The sequence below is a fragment of the Phoca vitulina genome, unplaced genomic scaffold (genome assembly GCF_004348235.1).
Source record: "Phoca vitulina isolate PV1807 unplaced genomic scaffold, GSC_HSeal_1.0 scaffold4, whole genome shotgun sequence".
NCBI classification, from domain to species: domain Eukaryota; kingdom Metazoa; phylum Chordata; class Mammalia; order Carnivora; family Phocidae; genus Phoca; species Phoca vitulina.
The window spans coordinates 20,535,018-20,557,728 of NW_022589707.1; the positions used below are offsets into that span (position 1 = coordinate 20,535,018).

At 37.0% G+C, this 22,711-nt stretch overlaps 1 protein-coding gene across 3 annotated transcripts; it reads left to right on the top strand.

The window, feature by feature from the left end:
* The first annotated feature begins 3,174 nt into the window (after positions 1-3,174).
* Positions 3,175-20,986, top strand: NDUFA5 (NADH:ubiquinone oxidoreductase subunit A5). 3 transcript variants are annotated; one of them, XM_032401659.1, is made up of 6 exons: positions 3,179-3,328; positions 3,648-3,692; positions 9,306-9,422; positions 14,585-14,650; positions 17,825-17,964; positions 19,354-20,986. In XM_032401659.1, exons 1-5 carry the CDS (start codon positions 3,308-3,310, stop codon positions 17,924-17,926), a joined length of 351 nt encoding a protein of 116 aa, XP_032257550.1. In that variant the 5' UTR covers positions 3,179-3,307; the 3' UTR covers positions 17,927-17,964; positions 19,354-20,986. The 3 variants fall into 3 exon arrangements, with proteins under 3 accessions (XP_032257551.1, XP_032257550.1, XP_032257548.1); XM_032401657.1 differs by lacking the exon at positions 19,354-20,986 and having other exon boundaries at positions 3,180-3,328; positions 17,825-18,309; XM_032401660.1 differs by lacking the exon at positions 3,648-3,692 and having other exon boundaries at positions 3,175-3,328; positions 17,825-20,986.
* Positions 20,987-22,711: the final 1,725 nt, after the last annotated feature.

The following is a 22,711-nucleotide window of genomic DNA, read 5'->3' on the forward strand; positions in this document are numbered from 1 at the left end:
AACACATGCATCTTTTATAATCACATGATTCTACATTCTAGAACACATCCACAATGACAAAAATTCTTAGAATCTGGAGGGACAAGGAATAAAGTTTGTGACCTCATAAACTTCCATTCATCTAAGTTCCGGTGATTATTTCAGTGTTAATCTGGTTTGAAAAATAATGACATTTCCTCTCAATCCTAATATCGTTTCCTGAATCTAATCTAGTGTGTCCAAATATAAATGTCACTGTTGCAGGAGCAAATTGATGCATCAGATGATTTGTTCCAGTTCAGTAGTTTGTATTTTTGTATGTGTATACATCCATACACATGTCTGCTTGTATCTTTAGAATGCCATTAATACGTGCATGTGTGTTAATATATATTTCCTCTGTCCTGAATTGTCATGGTGAATGATTTAAATATTAGAAGTTAGAAATTGTGATGGAAGTTATGGTGAAGCCTAATTCTTGAGTAATCTGAGCTGGAAAGATTATGACCCCCATAATGGGAATATGAAGCTGAAAAAACATGACCCCCATGGCTCATATTTCTAGGGACAGCTATCCTAATAGAAGAGAGGAACATATCATCAAATCAATCTATTACTCAATGTTAGTTTATAGGACTGCTGTAACAAAATACCATACACTCAGGGATTTAAACATCATTAAAAGTATTAGCTCATCTGTCTGGAGGCTAGAAGTCTGAGATCAAGTCAGAGTTGGTTTCTTATAAGGGCTAAGAGAATTTGTTCCCTGCCTGTCCCCTAACTTCTAGTGATTTTCTAGCATTCTTTGTTGTTCCTTGGCTCATAGAAGTATCATCCCTATCTCTGCCTTCATCTTTGCATTACGTTTGCCATTCTTCCTGTGTACATTTCTGTGTCCAAATTTTTCCTTTTAATAAGGACATCAGTCGTATTAGACAAGGGCCCACTCTAATTACCTCATCTTAACTAATTACATTTGCAATGATCTTATTTTTATATAAGGTCACATTTTTGAGATAGTGGGGGTTATGATTTCAAAATATGAATTTGGGGGGACATAGTTCAAGCTATAACTCAGTTGTAGGTTTTGCATATCTTCAACTAACTATTGTGAAATTATTCCCTAAAGTGATTATACCAGTTCACTCCCACCAGCAGTGTATGAGTTTTCCCGTTGCTCCACATCCTTGCTATCACTTGGTATTGTTGGTCTTTAATTTTTGTTCATAAGATGGCAGTAAAATTATAGTTAATTTGGATTTTATTGATTATTAGGGAGGTTGGATCTTTTTCATGTTTATTGACTGTTCCTGTCTCTATTTCTGTCAATTGCCTATTCATTTCCTTTGCCTGTTTTTCTATTGTATTCATTAGAAATATATTTATTGAGTGCTTATTATGTATGAGGTACTATTTTAGGCATTTCAGATATGGTAGGAAAAAATTTCCACTGCATATGGTTTATATATTCTAGAAAGTGTGATGCACAGTAACAAAATAAGTAAGATAATTAGATAGCATATTAGAAGGGGATAAAGACTATGAAGAAAACAAAACAGAGAAGAACACAAGGAGTGCATGGTAATTTGTGATTTTAAATCTCATGGCCTGGGCAGGCCATAATTAGAAGGTAATATTTGAGCAAGGACTTGAAGGAGTTGAAAGATGGAGCCCATCTTTCTGGTGGAAGGGTTTTCCAAGAAAAGGGTTGGAAGAACAGCTACCTAAGCAGGGAGAGGGGAATAGGAGGTCAGGTCTGAGAAATGAGAGGCTGTGGGGCTACTGGTGCAGGACCTTATAGGCAGATGAAAGGACTTTGATTTTTACACCTTGAGTGAAAAACCATGCGAGAATTTTGAGCACAGTACATTCTAAAAGGATTATTGTAGTTACTTGTTTGAGAATAATAACCATGAAATAAAAAATTAAATAACAATCACGTGTGTGGTACTGTGTTCCATGCACTGAGCCAGGCGCCTTACATATGTTAACTCATTTAATGTATTCCAGAGTGGGAGGCAAGAATGGAAGAGGGGAGGGGCGCCTGGGTGGCTCAGTCGTTAAGCATCTGCCTTAGGCTCAGGTCATGATCCCAGGGTCCTGGGATCAAGCCCCACATCGGGCTCTCTGCTCGGCGGGAAGCCTGCTTCTCCCTCTCCCACTCCCCCTGCTTGTGTTCCCTCTCGCTGTCTCTCTGTCAAATAAATAAATAAAATATTTTAAAAAAATAAAAAAATAAAAATAAAATAAAATAAAAAAGAATGGAAGAGGGGAGACCTGTTCTGGTTATCAGTTATCTTCTCACTGATTTATAGAAGTTTCCTATGTATTCCAGGTGCCACTTATCTTTTGATGATTTTATGTGGTTGTAAATATCTTCTTCCATTCTACGGGTTGTTTTACTATTTGTTACACCACTTGCTACCCAGAATATATATATATATTTCTTTGTACACGTGTTCACTCAATTTTTTTGTGCTTTTCTCCCATTGACTTTTTAGCAAATGCCTACTTTAATTCCAGTTACGTTACCTACCATTTTTGGTTAGTTATTTCCTCTTCCCTGCTACCACTGCACTTGGTACAAACCTCTTTTAGAACACTTACCAAATATTAATGCATGTTTTCATCATTGTTTAGTAAATTCCAGGACGTGGGATCCTGTCTTACAAATTATGTCCCGGTAACTAACACATAATGCGTACTCGATAAATGTTTGCAGAGGTAACTGGGGAGACGTGGTATGGTCCGTTATCACTTCACCTGGGGAAATGAGAAAGTGGATGATGTACTTCCGAAAGTGAAGTGGGAAAGTGTTGAGACAGGAAATGGCCTCACACTGCAAACTGCTTTGGTGCATTAGACTGAGAACACCGATATGCTTGCGCTATGAATTAACCTTTGCTGCCATGAGACCACTTAGATGATAGCGCCAGAGAACTACTCTCATTTTACTACACACTACACTATGGAAGGGAGATTGAGGAATTCGCCAAAGGTTAAGCCGAGCGCAGGTTCTGTCGGAGCTTTTTGGAAATTTGGAGTGTTTCCCTCAACCTTTGGGCAAGCCGTCAACGGTAGTAAGAGCAAGAACCGAGACGTAAAACAGCTTCCTCCACCGTCTGCTTTAGACTCTTGCGTACTCGTTGCGCATGCGTCAATTTTCCCCTTAGAAATGGGCGGGGCGCAGCCTTTGCCTGGGTGGAAATCCTGAGCCCGGCGGAACGAAGCTGTTTCCAAGGTGACGGTGTGGCGGCCTCGGTGGTGGATTGAGCGGGTCTGAGCGAGGTTCCCAGAGGGCTGCGCGTCCCCGTCTTCTCGCGCCGTCATGGCGGGTTTGCTGAAGAAGGTAAGGTGAATGGAGGTCACTGTTGGTATTTAGACCGTGGGGGTAGAGTCAGCCCGAAAGCCCCTCATCCCGCGGGTGGTGGCCGCAACTGGCGCGGGCTTGCCGGTGTTTTGGGGGGACCCATTCTGCTGTGCCCTCAGGGATGACAGATTTGGTAGCTCCGCTCGGAGAGGCAGAAAAAACGCTCCAGACTGGTGGCTCTGAGAGACCGATAGCTGCTTTTAGGCCAGTTTTAGCCAGGGGACTGGTGGTTTTGCCTTTCTTTAGTGTGGTGGGCGCGCGGAATACACAGCGTGAATCGTGTCTTGTTTTTGAACAGACCACCGGCCTTGTGGGACTGGCTGTATGTGAGAGTCCACACGAGGTACGTGCTGCTTCATTCCTGACTTCCAAGGACGGCTAGAACCCTGTGACCTTGTTGGAAAGGCTAAGGGGATGCGGGGATTCCAAGCGTGAAATTACAGCTCAGCCTGAGAGCTGTCTTGAGACAAGAACAGTATCTGCTTTGATCGGTGCCGTGTGTTTGTATGCGTGCGTGCGTGTGCCATGACCGCGTTCTTAAGCCACTTTTCTTGTTCAGTTTTTCCGTAGCCTTCTCGTGGCTTCACTTGTACTTTAATGAATGCCCTCCCATACCTATATCTCCGTTTTCCACCTTTAACCCCGCCTCACATTTTCTGCCTAGCTGCCTTAGATTCCAAAACACTTTGGCTTACCGAATATATCGCTCTAGCAATTAACCCCCTATGTCATCAGTTTTCCCTTCTAGTGGGAATGCTTCCATCTAAAAAAACTTCAAAAACCTCCTCCCTCGATCCCTTTCTTCCCTTCAATAATCACACCATTTCTCTCCTTCCCTTTATAGATAACTCGGAAGAGTTATCTGTACTTAACTGTTTCCAATTTCTCTTACTCCCCTTTGAACTCACTCCACTCAGACTTGGCTAGAAATGCTCTTTTTTTTTTTTAAGATTTTATTTATTTATTTGACAGAGAGAGACACAGCGAGAGAGGGAGCACAAGCAGGGGGAGTGGGAGAGGGAGAAGCAGGCTTCCCGCCGAGCAGGGAGCCCGATGTGGGCTCGATCCCAGGACCCTGGGATCATGACCTGAGCCGAAGACAGACGCTTAACGACTGAGCCACCCGGGCGCCCCTAGAACTGCTCTTTTTTCTTTTTTTTCTTTTTTGATTTTATTTATTTGAGAGAGAGACAGGATAGTGAGAGAGAGAGCACAAGTGGGGAGGAGAGGGAGAAGCAGGCTCCCCGCAGAGCAGGGAGCCCGATGCGGGACTCGATCCCAGGACCCTGGGACCATGACCTGAGACGAAGGCAGACGCTCAACCGACGGAGCCACCCAGGAGCCCAGAACTGCTCTTTTCAAGGTCACCATGATCTCCGTCCTGTAAATCCATTGGTCATCTCATGTTTCTCATCTTAATTGACCCAGTAACAGCACTTGCCACATTTGGCACTGTCTCCATCAAGCACTTTGTGCTTGGGAACATCTCAGTCTCCTGGGTTTTTTTGTTGTTGTTTGTTTGTCTTTTATCCCCCTTATACTTTTTGCCTTCTCCTTTTTTGGTTATTTCTCATATCCCAATTTACAAATTTTGGAGTGCTAAGACTTAGTTCTTGGAACTTTTCTCTATATTTGTCTCCTTGTCTGGACCCAATCTAGTGGTTTTATTATTGTTAATATTTTTTTGTTAAAGATTTTATTTATTTGACAGAGAGACACAGCGAGAGAGGTAACACAAGCAGGGGGAGTGGGAGAGGGAGAAGCAGGCTTCCCGTGGAGCAGGGAGCCCCATATGGGGCTCGATCCCAAGACCCTGGGATCATGACCTGAGCCGAAGGCAGACGCTTAATGACTGAGCCACCCAGGTGCCCCAGTCTAGTGGTTTTAAATACCATCTATACGCTGATAACTGTTAGATTTCTGTGCCAAGCCCTGACGTCTCTTTATGAGAGTCTTCTGTATTTAATTGCTTAGTGATATCTCCACTTGAATGTCAGACAGGCAACCCAGACTTAATGTCCAAAATTGGGTTCCTGTTCTTCTGCCTAAAACCTGCTCTTTTTTCGGGCTTACTCACCTCAATGAATGGCAGTTCCATTCTTGTGTTCACTCAGGTCAAAAACTTTGAGTTCATGTTTAATTTCTCTCTTTTGCTCACACCCCACATTTAGTACTTCATTAAATCCTCTAGGTTTCTACTTTTAACATATATCCAGATTTTGAGTACTTCTCAGCATCTCCTCTGCTACTACCATGTTCTCAGCAACCATCATTAAGCTGTAGATAATTGCATTTGCTTCCTAACTGCCTCTCCTTCCTTGTCACTTCTTCAGTTTGGTCTTTCTTCAACCAAGCTAGAGTCAGCCTGACAAATGTGAGTCTGGTCATGTCACTCTGCAAAACCCTCCACTGGCTTTTGATTTCACTTTCAATAGAAGAGTCCTAACAAAGGCCCTCCAGATAACTATTCAGCACACTGTATACTACTAATTTATTTTAATCATTTACTCTCTCTATTAGAAGATAAGTTTTCATGAAGGCAGGATTTTTTATTATTTTGTTCACTGCTAGAACAATAACCAGCACATGGTATGTGCTCAGCAAATATAAGGTTTGTTGAATGAATGTTGTGTACTTCTTATGAGTTCATAATGACTCATTATTGTCTAAAACGGAACTCATGGTTTTCCCTTTCTAAATCTATTTCTTTTACTGTGGACTCTATTTTTCCTGATGGTATCAGAGTCTTTCTACTCCCTAGGCTGGCAGCTGAACATCGCAGTTGATATTTCTCTTTCCACTGTATCTTCGTGTTAATTCCAGTGACAAGATCTGTTGATCCTTTTCTGTAACAGCTCTCCAGTCTGACGTCTTTCCTTTTCTGCCTGTTACCCCATTTTCGTCCTCTGCTATTGTTTAGAGAATTGCAGCAACTTTGTTACGGTCCTTTCTGCCTTTTTCACTTCCATCCAGTCTTTTAAGTCACTACTACCTGGTTAATTTTCCTGAAACACAAATCTAATCATGCAATTTCCCTAAATCTTTTAATTGCCCACAGAATAATCTCAAATGCTCTAACTTGGCACACAAAACCACTTACAGTCTGACTCTTTCTCTAAGCTTATCTCCTAAACATTTCCTGTGTATTCTATATTCTAGCCACATGCTGTCCAATAAAAGTACAATGTGGGTTATAAATGTAAACCATGTTTGTAATTTTAAATTTTCTAGGACTCACTTTTTTTAATACAGACAAGGTAAAAACTATAATATATTTTATTTAATATATTTAAAGCATATTAATATGTTTATTTTAATAAAATATTACCATTTCACAATATAATCAATATAAAAATTAGTATATTATACTCTTTTTTATACTAGATTTTCAAAATCCACTGTATATTTACATTTATAGCACTCTTAGTTCAGACTAGCCACGTTTCAAGTGCTCAATAGCCATATTTGGTCAGTGGCTATTGAACAGCACAGTTTAAGGAAAGTAGAACTATATACTAATGGCTTTATGTTCCTTTTATTTTTGCCATTCAATCCTATGTGTGTATTCCATGTATAAAATTGTCTTTTCCTACGTCTTTAAAAGAGCATCCAAGTCCTACCATTCCTCCAGGTCTATCTCAGATAGTTCTTTTTCTTGAAGCTTTCTCTGATACCTGCTGAAGTGACTCCCTCCAATAGAATAATCCTAACATTTATTGAAAGTTAATGTGTGCCAGATACTGTTCTAAGTTCTGCAACAACCTGTGAAGCAAATATTATTAACATCTCCATTTTAGAACCCAAGTCTCTTAACCTGACCTTTCTATTGCCATATCCTTTGCTAAAATTAAGAAGTGAGGCTAGGGGCGCCTGGTTGGCTCAGTCGTTAAGCGTCTGCCTTCGGCTCAGGTCATGATCCCAGGGTCCTGGGATTGAGCCCCGCATTGGGCTCCCTGCTCAGCGGGAAGCCTGCTTCTCCCTCTCCCACTCCCCCTGCTTGTGTTCCTGCTCTCGCTCTCTCTGTCAAATAAATAAAATCTTTAAAAAAAAAAAAAAAAGAAATGAGGCTAAAAAACCCACATATAATTCAGATTATATGTTATCCAATAATTTCTACATTAGTATAGTTACAGTACGCTCTTATGGAACATCATATTCAAATATATAAATAATGTCTAAATATGCAGATTACTTTTTAGGAAAAGCAATTCTTAGAGGCCCTGAAGATTTATTTGCTTATTTGTATGTATATTGTGAATACATATGAATGAAACTAGGTATTAACACCTATGGATTTTATATAATTAAACTAAAACAAATTTCAAATTAAATACAAAAATAATAAAAAATTCTTCATCATGTATGTATATTTATGACTATACTTACTACTTACGAACACTTGTGAGTTAGGATCTGCTATAACAGCTTCTTACCATGTGACTTTACTACTGACTGCTGTATGTGAACTTGAAGTTCAGTGTGCTTTAATACAGGCTATACGGTGACTCAGTTCTCGTGTTCCTTTTCTCTTAAGCCTGTGGTGAAACCTTCATTACATGATACCAACTCAGTCATCATAAGCTGAAGTATTATGACTATATTTAGTTAAGTTTGATCATCCTTTATAATCATTGTTTGTATGTTTTACTTCTACAGAAATTCAAATAAGAAAAATTGAAAAAAAAAATCCGAATTTGTAGTGCTTAGGATATCAGTTTGAGAAATAATGATTTAATAAATGATTTGATTTTTATTATTTATTTTATTTTTTTAAGATTTTATTTGACAGAGAGAGACACAGCAAGAGAGAGAACACAAGCAGGGGGAGTGGGAGAGGGAGAAGCAGGCTTCCCGCCGAGCAGGGAGCCCGATGCGGGGCTCGATCCCAGGACCCTGGGATCATGACCTGAGCCAAAGGCAGACGCTTAACGACTGAGCCACCCAGGCGCCCCAAAATGAGTTGATTTTTATTTTATTTATTTATTTTTATTATTATGTTAATCACCATACATTACATCTTAGTTTTTGATGTAGTATTCCGGGATTCATTGTTTGCGTATAACACCCAGTGCTCTATGCAGTATGTGCCCTCTTTAATACCCATCACCAGGCTAACCCATCCCCCCACCCCCCTCCCCTCTAGAACCCTCAGTTTGTTTTTCAGAGTCCATTGTCTCTCATGGTTCATCTCCCCCTCCGATTCCCCCCCCTTCATTCTTCCCCTCTTGCTATCTTCTTCTTCTTTTTTTTTTTTTTAACATATAATGTATTTGTTTCAGAGGTACAGATCTGTGATTCAACAGTCTTGCACAATTCACAGCATTCACCATTAGAATGCAGTTTTATTTTTACTTCTTATCATACCTTTGGCTTATACACAACTTTTGTTCATGCAACATAAAAAGTATCCATATTTATTATACACTTGACCCTTGAATAGCATGGGTTTGAACTGCATAGGTCCACTTATATGCTGATTTTTTTCAGTGAATACAGTACAGTGCTGTAAGTATATTTTTTCTTTATGATTTTCTTAATAACATTTTCTTTTCCCTAGCTTACTTTATTGTAAGAATATATGTGATACATACAACATATAAAATATGTGTTAACCAACTGTTTATGTTATTGGTCAGGCTTCCAGTCAACAGTAGGCTATTAGTAGTTAAGTTTTGGGGGAGTCATAAGTTATATGTGGATTTTCAACCATGCCAGGGATCGGCCCCCTAACCCCAGCGTTGTCCAAGGGTCAACTGTACTCACATTTTTCCTCAGTTATAAAGGTGATGGATAGGGCATAGACATGAAGAAATTGCAACAAGAAAGAGTTAAATGCATTTTAAAAAACAGATGTGAGTCTTTTTTTTTTTTTGGTAATTTGTGAGACTTTTTAAAGTGTTCTATTGAATCTTTGATGATATTTTAAATTGGAAATGTATATGATTTGTCTTTTCAGAGGCTAAGAATATTGTATACAAAGATTCTTGATGTTCTTGAGCAAATTCCTAAAAACGCAGCATACAGAAAGTATACAGAACAGATTACAAACGAGAAGCTGAGTATGGTTAAAGCGGTAAGTAGCTGTCTTGATTTGGATTTATGGTTTCAATGCAATATTAACAAAAAAGTTCAGTTGCTTATTTTTTGCATATTCTACATGCTTTCCTCTCTTCTATTCTTTCTTCTGTGCTTTCCTTCCGTCCTTTTTCCCTTTATTCAGCAAACTCCTGTTTACTAAGTGCTTTCCATGTGCAAGCCACTGTTAAATACCAGAGTGAAAGAATAACATCAAGTCTCTAAGTTCACATTGTTCTTTTACCTCTCTTCCCTATCAGGTCCTTTGTTGATTATTGACTTTCTATAGATACATCAACCCTTACCTCTTTTCTTTAGTTTCAGAGTAGAGAAGAATGAACGCAAAACAAAAAATGTCTGTTGTGTTTAAAAAAAAATTCCCAGAAATTATTATTTTAGAAAGTGCTTTGTTGCAAAGAAAACCAAGTCAGTCTCTTAATTACCAAAAATTGTATCAAACATTGTTATGGACTGACTGTATTTCCCCCCTCCCTCCCCAGATTCATATGTTGAAGCTCTAACCCCCCCCCCCAGTATGGGTGGAACATCTATAGAAGTAATTAAGGTTAATGAGGTCATAAGATTGGCCCCTGATTCAGTAGGATTAGTGTTCTTATGAGAAGAGACAGTCATATGAGGAGGACACAATGAGAAGGTAACTATATGCAAGCCAGAAAGAAAACTCTCATCAGAAACTGACCCTATTGGATCTTGATCTTGGACTAACAGTCTCCAGAGCTGTGAGAAAATAAATTTCTGTTGTTGAAGCCACACAATCTATGGTATTTTGTTGGCAACCTTAGCAGACTAATACAAGCATTTTACAGGTTTTAAATCAAAGGCCCTAGCCAGACACACCATAGACTGCTGCTAGTTTTTTTATACCAAACTATATTGCACTCTTGTGCAATTAAATTTTTAAATTATTAAATTTTCACACCAGCAATTATTTCACAGACTTTTGTGATTATCCAAAAATGTTCATAAACTCTAAAAGTAACTTACATATATGTAATAAGTGGCTCTAATATGTTTTTCTTATTATTATGTTACCAAACCCTAGCCCAAAGAGAATAATTATTTTTCCCTAGGTATGCAGCAAAACAATGCAATTTGATTTAGAACTTTTATTCTTAGTTTGGCAATTCTGAAAGTGACTTACAATTAAAGTCTCTAAGGGGAAGTTCAACATTTCTTTTGATTTCATGTTTTCCTTAAGGTAAGTGGGCTTATGAATTTTTTCCCATCACAGAGTAAGAAATTTCCCTTTTTCTTTCATGAGGTGAAGCTCTTCAACTCTGAGTCTCTGCTTTCCTTCTCCATAACCTTATTCCACTTTAATCGTTTTTCTCTATTTCTCTTTTTAGCCTCTGATCTTATCTTTCAGATAGCCTCAAAATGTATTTAACTTATTCCTATCTTAAAAAGAAAACTGTTATCTTTATATCTTCCTTTACTTTTGCCCTCTTTTTCTTTTCTGTCTTAGCCAGTGTCAACCAAAGAATAGTTTACTGTCATTACTTTCACTTATTAGTTCTAAAATAGTTTTCTCTGACTTGGGCCCTTTTAATTGCCTTGTAACTTACTGGTCTGTGTGTAGTTCCATCATACTTCTTTATATGCCCCACACTGCCAATAGAGTGATTTTTTTTTTTCAATATATAAATCTGATCCAGGTTCTTCCTGCTTAAAAACCTTCCTGTGGTTTATTGGTTAGTGTTTCTTAGAGGCTGAGTTTAAGAATGTTTGCTGCGTTAATTGTATGAAACTCACCTAACTACTTTTATCTGCAAGTCTTTGATGTACAGCCCAGTTTGGGAACCACTGGCTTACAGGATAAAGTCCTTAGCATGGTATGGAAGGTGCCCCAAGATCTGACTCTGGGTTATCTTCTCAGTCTTGCCTTGTCATTTCCATTTCGTACCCTATACTTCAGAATACCAAACAGCTGATAGTTATGTGAATTACATGCAATTTTATTTTTGTGTTTCTTGTATTTTCTCTTCCCTCTTCCTGGAATGCCCTTACCTTGTCTTCCTGGCAGTTCTTACTTGGGCCTCAAGATCCATTACTTCTTCCTCCGTGACACCTTTTCTTATCTCCCCAAGTAGAGATTAACAACTTCCTTGCTTTTCTTCCATTGTACCTGTCACACTGTATTTTATTTATGTCCTCTCTCCTAGTCCATAAGCTACTTATGATTGATGTTTGCATTTATCTTTGTATCCCAAGAACCTAGCATGGTACCTGGTGCTTATATAAGGTCCCGTAGAAATGTTTGTTTATTCAGAAGGCTACATACAAGTAGTTTTTAACAATCCCAAGCACTGCATAATAGTTGTATCACTGATTCCTATTTTTGGTAAAATTATTACAGATTTTTAACCCTCAATAGAGTCTTACACAAAGTCTTCAGTAAATATTGTTATTATTTTAAAGTAACTACTTACTAAGCCAAAAATGGAAATAAAAGTAAATATTTTTTCAGATTATACTAGGGAGATAGAATATTGGTGAAAAGTATTGGTTTGTGGCCTGTCCAAAATTTTCATCTCAGCTCTAATCCTTATTTGCTGAGTGACTATTGGCATATTAACCCATTTCTCTGTCTCAGTTTCCTCATCTAAAAGTTGGGTATAATAATACCTACCTGAATACTTATTGTTAGGACTGAATGAGGTAATATATGTACAGTGCTTAACATAATTGCAAGCACATGTGATCAGAACATGGTAGCTTATTAAGCTTAATTACATTCTGCCACTGATAAATAGAGGTCATATTATTAACTTACCTTCAATAAGACAAATTTTGAGTTGTTTTCCTAGCACAAGATTCTCTTGAGTTAAAAATAATGAACCTTCCTTGCCTTCTTTTCTTCACTCTCCTGGGTCTCTTAACAGTGACCACCTTCCCTGTTTTGCTTTTGAAGTTTGGCTTTAAAGCTCAGTTAATTCTGAGTTAAACAATCTTTCTCAAACATGTTCCTCTGCTTTCCTCCCCCTTCTTTTCCAACTATTTTCATTTATTCAAGAAACAACTGAATGCCTGTTACATGCCATGTATGGTTGTAGGCATGGAAGCCAGTGCTTATATGACAATGAACAAAACGGATAAAAATCCCTGCCTTCTTAGAGATTATACATTAATGGTGGGAGGCAAAGAAGTAAGTAAGTAAATAAAGAAGTACATTACATAGCATGTTAGAAAGTAGTTAAATGCAGTGAAGGAAAATGAAAAGAGAATGATGTGTATCCAGGTGATGAGGGATGTTATAATATGTATTTGCTTCTCTGCCTGTTCCAAAAAACTTGGTGGCTGAAAACAATAGAAATTTATTCTTTTACATTTCTGGAAGCCAAAATTCTAAAATTAGTACCAAGGGCCCAAATCAAGGTGTTGACAAGACTGCATTCCTTTTAGAGGTTCTAGGGTAGACCCTGTTCCTTGACTCTTCCAGCTCTGGTGGCTTTCAGCATTTTTTGGCTTATGGCCACAACATTCTTATCTCTGCCTCTGTGGTCACATTACTTTCTCTTCTATGCATAATTTCCCTCTGCCTCTGTCTTATAAGAACACCTGTAATTGCTAGGGCCCACTTGGAGAATTTAGGATAATCTCTCTGTCTCAAAATTCTTAATTACATCTGCAAAGTATTTGCCACACAAGGTAACATTCATAGGTTTTATGGATTAGGTCATGTACATTTTGTGGGGCATTATTTAGCCTACCACAGTATAAATTATTATCAGACTGGGCCTCACTGAGAAGGTGATATATGAGCAAAAACTTGGATGGAAGTGAAGGAACAAGCCATGCAGATATCCGTGGTCAGCCAGCAGGTGCCCAGAAGCAGAAGCATGCAATTCCTGTAGAAAATAGCTTTGTTTTTTTCTCCCTCTTTTCATTTCATTTGTGGGCCAAAAAACCATCCTATTTACACCTTACTTACATAAGTGTAAGTATGTATAGAACATGGTTTCTGGATCTCACAAAGCTCAGTTTACTAGCAATAAATACATGTCATTGTATTTTCTAGGTACCACATTAGCATTTCTTTTTTTTTATTAAAGATTTTTATTTATTAATTTGATAGAGAGAGACACAGCAAGAGAGGGAACACAAGCAGGGGGAGTGGGAGAGGGTGAAGCAGGCTTCCCGTGGAGCAGGGAGCCTGATGCGGGGCTCGATCCCAGGACCCTGAGAGCATGACCTGAGCCGAAGGCAGATGCTTAACGACTGAGCCACCCAGGCACCCTAGCATTTCTTCTTTAAAAAACCTTTTATTGAAGAATAATGTACTAAAATGTGCAAAAATCATAAGTGTAGAGCTTGATGAATTTTCACAAAGTAATCACACCCATGTTAACACCAAATCAAAAAGAGGACATTTCCAGAATGTCCAAACCCTCTCTTTCTCCCCTCCAAGTTACTACCCTCCTAAAGATAACTACTCTTCTGACCTCTGTCACCACAGATGCATTTCACCAGGTTTTTAACTTTTTATAAATGGAATCATCAGTCTGTGCTCTTTTGTGTGTGGTTTCTTTCATTTAATATTATGTTTGAGAGAATCATCTATGTTTTTATGTATAGTTGTAATTCGTATATTCTCATTGCTATGTAGTATTCTGCTATATCCAAATACTGTAATTTATTCATTAATTCTATATATGATTATTTGAATTATTTCTAGTTTGGGGTTATAATTTGTGCTTCTGTGAACATTCTTGGACATGCCATTTGGTTAATGTATTATACATTTCTGTTTGGTATATACCTAGGAGTGGAATTCTGGGTCATAGGATAGCGTTTATTTCGAATACTAATGCTCTCAGACGAAATATAGGAAATACTAAGAAAATAAAGTGGTATTTTAAAATCTGTATTTTAGAAAGACCGAGTTGGACATCATATTTCTTACTCTTGATAAGCAAGTTAATATTAAGGCAGAAAAGCAATAAAATAGTAGAGAGATAAAATGGGTTTCCACCAGATATTTGACAAACATTAGTAAGGGTTTAATGAAAGAAAAATTAATTATGTTTGCTATAGTAAGCGCTATTTTATATTTGGGTCTTTTTAATTAGGATATTAAAACATTCAGATACTGTGCTCCTTTCTTTAAATCTTTTTTTCTTTTTTTCCCTTAAATTACAGGAACCAGATGTTAAGAAATTAGAAGACCAACTTCAGGGTGGCCAGCTAGAAGAGGTGATTCTTCAGGTAAAGAAAAAGTTGAATATTTAGATGTTTGGCTTTTTAAATGGTCAGAGGCACAATACTTAGAGACACAAAACTGACATTCCAGAAAAAAGGGAAAACTAAATTTCTTTATATCAACTCTCAAATATAAGAATAATCACATATAGGAAATATTTCTATCATGTATATGTCAATTAAATATTTATCAATAATTATAACTTGAATTTATGAGGCTTCTTTTGGAAATTTGGAGTTGGATACACCTTGAATTTAATCAGCGTGTTCTTGTTAGCCTTTAACTCAAACTAGTAACACAATATTACTGTTGCTTGAATAATTTTATCTTTTTAGATACATACTTTTATGTTTTAAAGGATTAGTATATTTTGAATATGGAGAAATACAGATTTTTTGAATCATAAAATCATAAAGTTAGAATGTATTTTTATTTTTGACTTTGATTAACATATCTATGCCTTTTTCTTTTTAAGTTGTGCATTTTTTCCCCAGTTACTAGTAAGGTTAAACTTAAAATACATTCTTGTATTTTATGTTTTATAAATTATATCATTAGTGGTTTTACTCTATCATTTGTTTTTAGTGTTTTTCTTCTATATTTCTTTGAGTGTTTTTTAAAATAGAAGAGATACTAACCTTAAATTTTGCTATATTATCTGCACATTTTTTCTGTCTCTTTGCCTTTTGACTTCAACTCAATATTTTCTCTCATGTAGAGATTTTTAAAATTTTTATTTGGTCAAATCACCCTCCCCCTTTGCCCCACCACTTCAGACCCCCCCTCCCTGCCCCAATATTATAGGTTTAGATGTCTACCCTTAGAAGCCGTCTGATATTCAGTTCTGTTTCATTTAATTTGTACATTTTTTGTATTTTAAAAAAATACAACCATTTCTTCTTGAGTTTTATTAAAGGACAAATAAAAGGAAATATTGGGTAGTATTGGTGATTAGGGAGGTATATCACCAATAGACATGATATACAAATTCAAAAGAATAGTTAGATGACACTGTTAAAAGAGAAATAGGGCATTCAGACAGCTTTTTATGAATGTAGACTATTTCAGTCATTCAAAGGCCTATTTTCCTGGCCTTCTATTCATTTGCCAGCTGTTTCTTGTACCATATGGGAACTTGCTACTAACTTATTATTGTCCTTTTTCTGTTCTTTCTTTTCTGTCAGATCTCACTTTGATCATGACTTTAGTTTAACTTATACATTAATTTATCATGCAGTTACAGTCTCAGGGTACAATAGGTATTTTTTTTTTTTAAAGATTTTATTTATTTATTTGACAGCGAGAGACACAGCGAGAGAAGGAACACAAGCAGGGGGAGTGGGAGAGGGAGAAGCAGGCTTCCTGCAGAGCAAGGAGCCCGATGCGGGGCTCGATCCCAGGACCCCGGGATCATGACCTGAGCCGAAGGCAGATGCTTAACAACTGAGCCACCCAGGCGCCCCGGTACAATAGGTATTTTTATGTCAGCTGTGCCATTCTCCACATTTTCATGGGCAGTATTAAAGTTAAATTTTAATAATGTTTTACTTTAAAAAGTAAATAATAATATATTTAAAATATTAAAACATATAATCAGTTTAAAAATATTGACATATTTTATATTCTTTTTTTATACTAAGTCTTTAAAATCTTTTGTGTATTTTATACTTGCAGCACATCTGAATTTGAACCAGCTGCATTTCAAATGCCAACTCAGTCACATGTCGGTAGTAGCTACCATTTTGGATAGCCCATTTCTAGAGGGATAGTATGAGAGGAATAAGGAAAAGGTGGTGTGTTAGAAGCCAAGGAAGAGGGGGCACCTGGGTGGCTCAGTCAGTTGAGCATCTGCCTTTGGCTCAGGTCATGATCCCAGGGTCCTGGGATCGAGCCCCGCGTTGGGCTTCCTGCTCAGCAGGAGGCCTGCTTCTCCCTCGCCCACTCCCCCTGCTTGTGATCCCTCTCTCGCTGTGTCTCTCTCTGTCAAAAATAAATAAATAAAACAAACAAACAAAAAAAGAAGCCAAGGAAGAGGGTAGGAGTAGGCAACAGGGGTCTCATGCAGCTGGGTCAGCTACCTGAATTGGGGTTGACCTCAGTGATGTTCAGGCCCTCACACTACACAATGCCTTGGGGGCTTAAAGAAAGCATGAATGGTCAAGAGACCCAGGCCAAAGGGCCATCAGGGAAACAGCCATCCTTAGGGATATTTTTAATTAGTATTTATGCTATTTTCTCATTTCAGCATTAGTAAATCCCTCTACCCTCAGATTTCTATTAATCTACTTTTTAACTCATTGTTTGTTTACATTTTAGACTTGCTGCTAAACGTAGATTGGTTCTTTTGCCCCACTGGCATAATGAGGCATTGCACTTACCTGGCACTTACTCTGTATTTGAATTCCTTCTCTGACATCCTGACAAGTGTTTAACAGTGTTCTTCTAAGTTGGCTAAAGTTGTCATAGGTCTTTTTGTTGTATAAAAATGTGAAAGAAAAAGATACCTAAAATATTTGTTAAATATGTTATAAATTTGCTTGAAGGGAAACAAGTAAATGTAAAATAATCTGACTAAGGAAATTAATTCAATCAATAAATAATTTTTGTGCACCTATGATACTCTACACTCCATAGATCACTGTTTTACAAACTGTGGGCCTTAAGTGATTATGGGTCAAGAAATCAGATGGGTTGTGACTAGCAAGTAAAAAAATAATAGAAAATAACGTATATAGCTAGTAAAGGTAATGATATTTTTAGTTTTTTTTTTTACTTTTATATATGTATTATGGGTCCTTTAGTAGAATTTGTTGTGTTTTACTGTGGCCCATGATAAAACATAGATGAAGAGACATACTTCTCATTCTCAAAGAATTTGTAGTCTAATGGTGAAACAGACAATTAAGATTGAAAATTCACCAAGTAAACTTTTGAACACTCTAATAGCAAATTTTAATCAAATAGAAAAAATCAAAAGCCATCCTTTCTTACTCATGATTATGTATAGCTATGAGAATTAAGGTAATTTTATTAATAATGTTCAACATTTGATGGTAGAACAGTTTATTAGGTATTAATATGTTGATAATAGTTCTAATAATTATATTTCAATCATTAGCTATGATAAATACCTGTTGAACAGTGTAATCAAATGATCTTTTAAATATTTTTATTAACAGGCTGAAAATGAACTAAGTCTGGCCAGAAAAATGTTACAGTGGAAACCATGGGAGCCTTTAGTGGAAGAGCCTCCTGCCAACCAGTGGAAGTGGCCGATATAATCATCATTGAATGACTAGTGTGTTCGTGGGAAACGGATGTAATTAAATGTTCTGTTCTATTAAAAATTTTTCTATATTATTGACATAATCAAGAAAACTAATACAGAGCATATTTAGGACACTTCTTAAAATTGATGACTATGGTAATAGGGACTTGTGAATCCATTTTTGATATGTAAAGCATTCATTTAAGCTGTCTTAAAGATTTTTTTGTTGTTGGGTTTTTTTGTTTTTTTTTTTTTTTACAGGGAGATTGTGGAAAGATGTGAAAGTTAATTGGAAAAATTCCATAGATTTTCAATGCAGAAGCCATAACCAGAATGTGAAGTATTTATAGTGGTATCTTCAACACATCATTTAATGATTTTTATCCTGAAAAAAAACCAGGAAAGATACTTAATTATTATTATTGTTTAGACAAATTTAAAAGTGAAGTAGTAAGAGTAAAAACCATCGAGTTATAGTTGTACAGTTGAGGAAATTGATTTGGTATTTGAAAGAAAAATTTCTTTCTTGAAAGAAAAAATTTCTTACAGTGGTAGTTGGAAAAACTTTTCCATTTGTCTCATTTAAAGAAGTTAGCTTTCTGTTCTTAGCCTTTAGTTTTCCTAATCACCCAAAGTACATCAGGATAGAGATAGAATTTATGTAAAAGGAAAGACATCAAGAGTTCCTAAAATTTTTCATAGGCTTATATTCAGAACATCGTACTCATACATGGGTTGTAACTTCAAAGTGGAATCACTAGGTAGTTTTCACTAAGTTTCCAATATGAGTGCAGTTGGGTATCAAACCCAAGATAAATGCTAATTCAAGGAAAGAAACAATTGGCATAAATTACTTTTCACGTGTCCTCACCCTTTCACCCTAGACCCTATCATTTCTAAATACTTATATTTGGTATTTTTTAACTTCAAAGAGTACTTTTGTGTGTGTTTATACACATATGTTTTTGTGTCTTTTGCTATCCCTTGGGGCAAAGTAGAATTATTCAGAATTTTCAGAAAGAGAAAATTGTATTTTTTTTTTCTGATATATTTCTCCCCTTACAGAGCTGTAAATTGAATGGTAAATAAATATTAAATGAAGTGGATTGAATTACTTTTCAGCAGTCAGAATGCAAGACAAAGCTTCTGTGGGGGAAGTGGGAAAAGCTTTAGGGAGAGTCAGAAGTCCAGGGGTTCTCATCCCAGGGGTCTAGTGCTATCAACTCAAGTGGAGGCAAGTTGTCAACCTCTCAGATTGACCTATTTCCTTCTTTATAAAAAAAAGTAGAACTTATGATTTATAACTTCCTTTTCAGTTCTAGATATTTGCTTTAAATATAATACATTATATTTATAGATGTAAAAAAATACATGATCCTAAAGCATATCTGTATAGATACTTTCAAGCAAATTTCCTAACCACCAACCATTTTTTTTCAGGTCCTTTGAGCACATGAAAACAGAAAGATGGCTTGATGTGTCTATCAGACTTTTTAGCTTCACCTTCCACAATTCTTGGGTGTCATATATTTCACCTACAGGGCTCCTGTAGCTGTTAATAAAAAGGGGACAGTATTAATGTTTGCTCTAGAAATGCTAGTGGTAGGATAGTAGTAGTATAGTAATAATATAATAATAGCTAATACTTGTTAATGTTTGCCAGGTACTATTCTAAGTACTTGACTAATTTCACTCTTATATCTGCACTACAACTCTTAAAAGTGTGATCCTGCAAATATCTCCATTTCTCCAGGTAAGGAAACCAGGATTCAGTGTGAGTAGTGCTCTTCTGCAATTGTAGGCCATTGTAGGCAACATGGGCACCTTGGAAAAACAGGTGAAGAGGTGGTGTAATAATAACCAAGGTCGCATAGCTAGTAAGATGTGGAGCTAACTTTTGAACCTAGACAGTCTTGCTCCAGAACTCATGTTCCTACCCATTATATTATTTTTTATGAATATTCTTGGGTTGCTGTCACTCTTGCCTGTACCAAAAGAACATATTTCCTGCTTTCTTGATTTGTTTTGTCAAAATGACTATAAAGAATAAATAGGAACAGGGGTAGTAAACTGGATTTCATTTTGTGTAAAAATCTTCATATGGATTATAGGAAAATAATGTAAATGGGGTACGTATTTAAAAGGCATTGCTGTGTGGTCCATGTTTTTCCATTTATTAACTGCCATTCCAACTGCTCATATACCTTACACCTGATAGTTTTTACTCCTTCAAATATTTTCTGGTTGCTTCCTATAACTTCCAGATCAGGCTTTCCTTACCACTTTACAAATAGTTCTTCAGATCCTCAGTGTTGCTGAGTGGCTTCTAGACTAATTTGAGTAATTTTCAGAATGGCTCATTTCAACTCCTCCTAGGCTCTCATGTTTCATTCAGATTAATCATACACCAGACACTTCAAAAGAAAAAGAAGCTAATCAGTTTGAGCTTTGCAAACAAGAAAATGGCAGCAAAGTCGATGCTCCCTTTCTTCTATCTGTGAACTGAGTGCAGAATATTCCAATTTATCCCATTCTTTCCTTTGGAATGGAAGTGATTTGTATCTAGGATGATCATACAATTTTTCATTCAACCTGTAATGATTTTGAGAGAAAAAGGAAGTATTAATAATTTCATAAGGGTAACAGGTATAAACTATGACTATCATGGGCAAACAGGGTGTGTGGCACCCACTGGAGTAACACTCAGTGTTGAGGGCTGCCATCGTTTCTGCACCAGAAGTTAGAGAAGTAGTCTTACCTGGGTAGAAGGGATATGTCGGCAGTGGCAGCCATTGTGAACCACCAGGCCTCAGGTTTTATTGTGTCCCTTCATTCTCCATTATTCTACCGTCTGCCCCTCCTTCCTCCCTCCCCCCACAAGCTTCCCCTTAGAATTGAGGGATGGAAGAAAAGGAGCTTATCTTTGTCCTTTCCTTTTCTAATCTTAAAGTGCAATTAGAGAAGTGAAGCTAATTGACCTTTTTGCTGCTATTGTTATAATGCAAAGCAGATTTATTTTTAAAAAATTTTTTAAAGATTTTATTTGACAGAGATCACAATAGGCAGAGGGAGAGGCAGAGGGAGAAACAGGCTCCCCACTGAGCAGAGAGCTCTATGCAGGGCTCAATCCCAGGCCCCAGGGGTCATGATCTGAGCCAAAGGCAGACAACCAACTGAGCCACCCAGGCGCCCCTGCAAAGCAGATTTATTTTTAAGCACAACAATGAGGATTAGGATACTAGATAAAAGTGATAGCAGTCTTTCATAGCTGACTGGAACCTACTACAATGGGGAGGCTTGCTGTGTTGCCTTCAGACGTTAAGTCTTCACCTGATACTTTAGCAGGCTTTTCAAACAGATTCCCTTTGGGCCAGCTCTTATAATTCCTTCTGACTGCCAAGATGGTATTCCAGAGAGTCTATGTTCTGTTTATTCAGGAACTCTCCCATGAAGTCTAAGAGATCAGTTTCACTGTTCTCAGAAGACAAGATCTTCAGGTCTTGCAGGACCTTGCTTCACATGTGCTCCAACTGCAGAGCAGAGTTTGTATGCCACTTCCCTATTATCTACAGGCGTCAATCACTGGAAGGCGGATGCTATACCCTCATGTTTTCTGTCAAAGGGAGGAGATCAACAATGTTCTGTATAAGAAAATTTCCGTATCTTGGCTCATATCCGCTTTTTCTTTTTCCTCCCAGGCTCCATGGTTATATAAACAAATAAAAGTTAAAGAAACCGAGGCAAGTGTGTTCTGGTGTCTAGGGTAAAGTAGCAAATCGAGGAACATACTATGAGTGTTTTCCATCTGGGGATAGCATTTCCTTTAAAACTCAGTACTTAATGAGATTGCAGCCTATGCTACAGTAATAGTAATACTAACGTTTTGAGAAAAAAGTAAATGAGAAGATAGAAGTTTGGCTTACAGGGGGATGAAGAGGTTTATTTTTAATAGAGTTCACAAGAAATTGAAGTGGAAATGTGATACATGATTTAAATTATTGATGGGGACTGGAGAAATTTAAAGTATTTAGAGGGAATAAGCCAAAACTCTAGTGTGAAGGAAAGTAGTGAGAAAAATAGTGAATTAGAATAGGCTACCCCCAAATCCTAATGTCTTAACAGAAGTTTGTTTCTTATTCATATTACATGCCTAATGAGGGTTGGCCGTTCTCAAAAGAGTCACATAAGGGATCTGGGCTGAGGATGATGCCATTTCAACACATGCTTCCATAACCATAGGGCAGGGGAAAGGGAACATACCAATCACACGCAGAAGCAAAAAAGGAAACAAATTTTTGAATGTGCTTTAAAACTCATACATTTAGCTTGCCATGCATTGCTAATAATGAGTTTTCAAAGTGATCTTTAAGTTTATATTAGTAGCTAATTTTTTGTAGTGTTCTTAAATGGAATTTATGATGGATTAGCTTCTTTCTGTATATGACTAAATGAGAAGCATTGCAGAGATTGTTTTTTGGGATTTCTCATGATCTTCAAATATGTGTTTTTTTTTCAGGTGAACATTTTAGGCATTTCTAAAGATAAACATTACCATTTTATGACAGAATATTTCATTTTACTCTTTTTTTCTATAACTGGGTAAAACCAAACTTTTTTGATAACTCATTTGGACGCAAAATCTGACCTGACTTAACATGAAGCTATTTGTGGTCTTTATCTCACTTTAGTGTGAATATGAATATATTTTTGCCACAGAATTCTTAATGTATTTGATTCTGGACTACTTCCCCAGACCTACTGACAGTGTTACAGAATATACAGTATATGCCCATATTAC

Bases quoted from the DNA above. Each gene is read 5' to 3' on its own strand.
- NDUFA5 (XM_032401659.1), top strand. From the start codon at position 3,308: ATGGCGGGTTTGCTGAAGAAG. The intron at 9,423-14,584 runs GTAAGTAGCTGT...CTTAAATTACAG, and splicing joins AGCTGAGTATGGTTAAAGCG to GAACCAGATGTTAAGAAATT. The intron at 14,651-17,824 runs GTAAAGAAAAAG...TTTTATTAACAG, and splicing joins TAGAAGAGGTGATTCTTCAG to GCTGAAAATGAACTAAGTCT.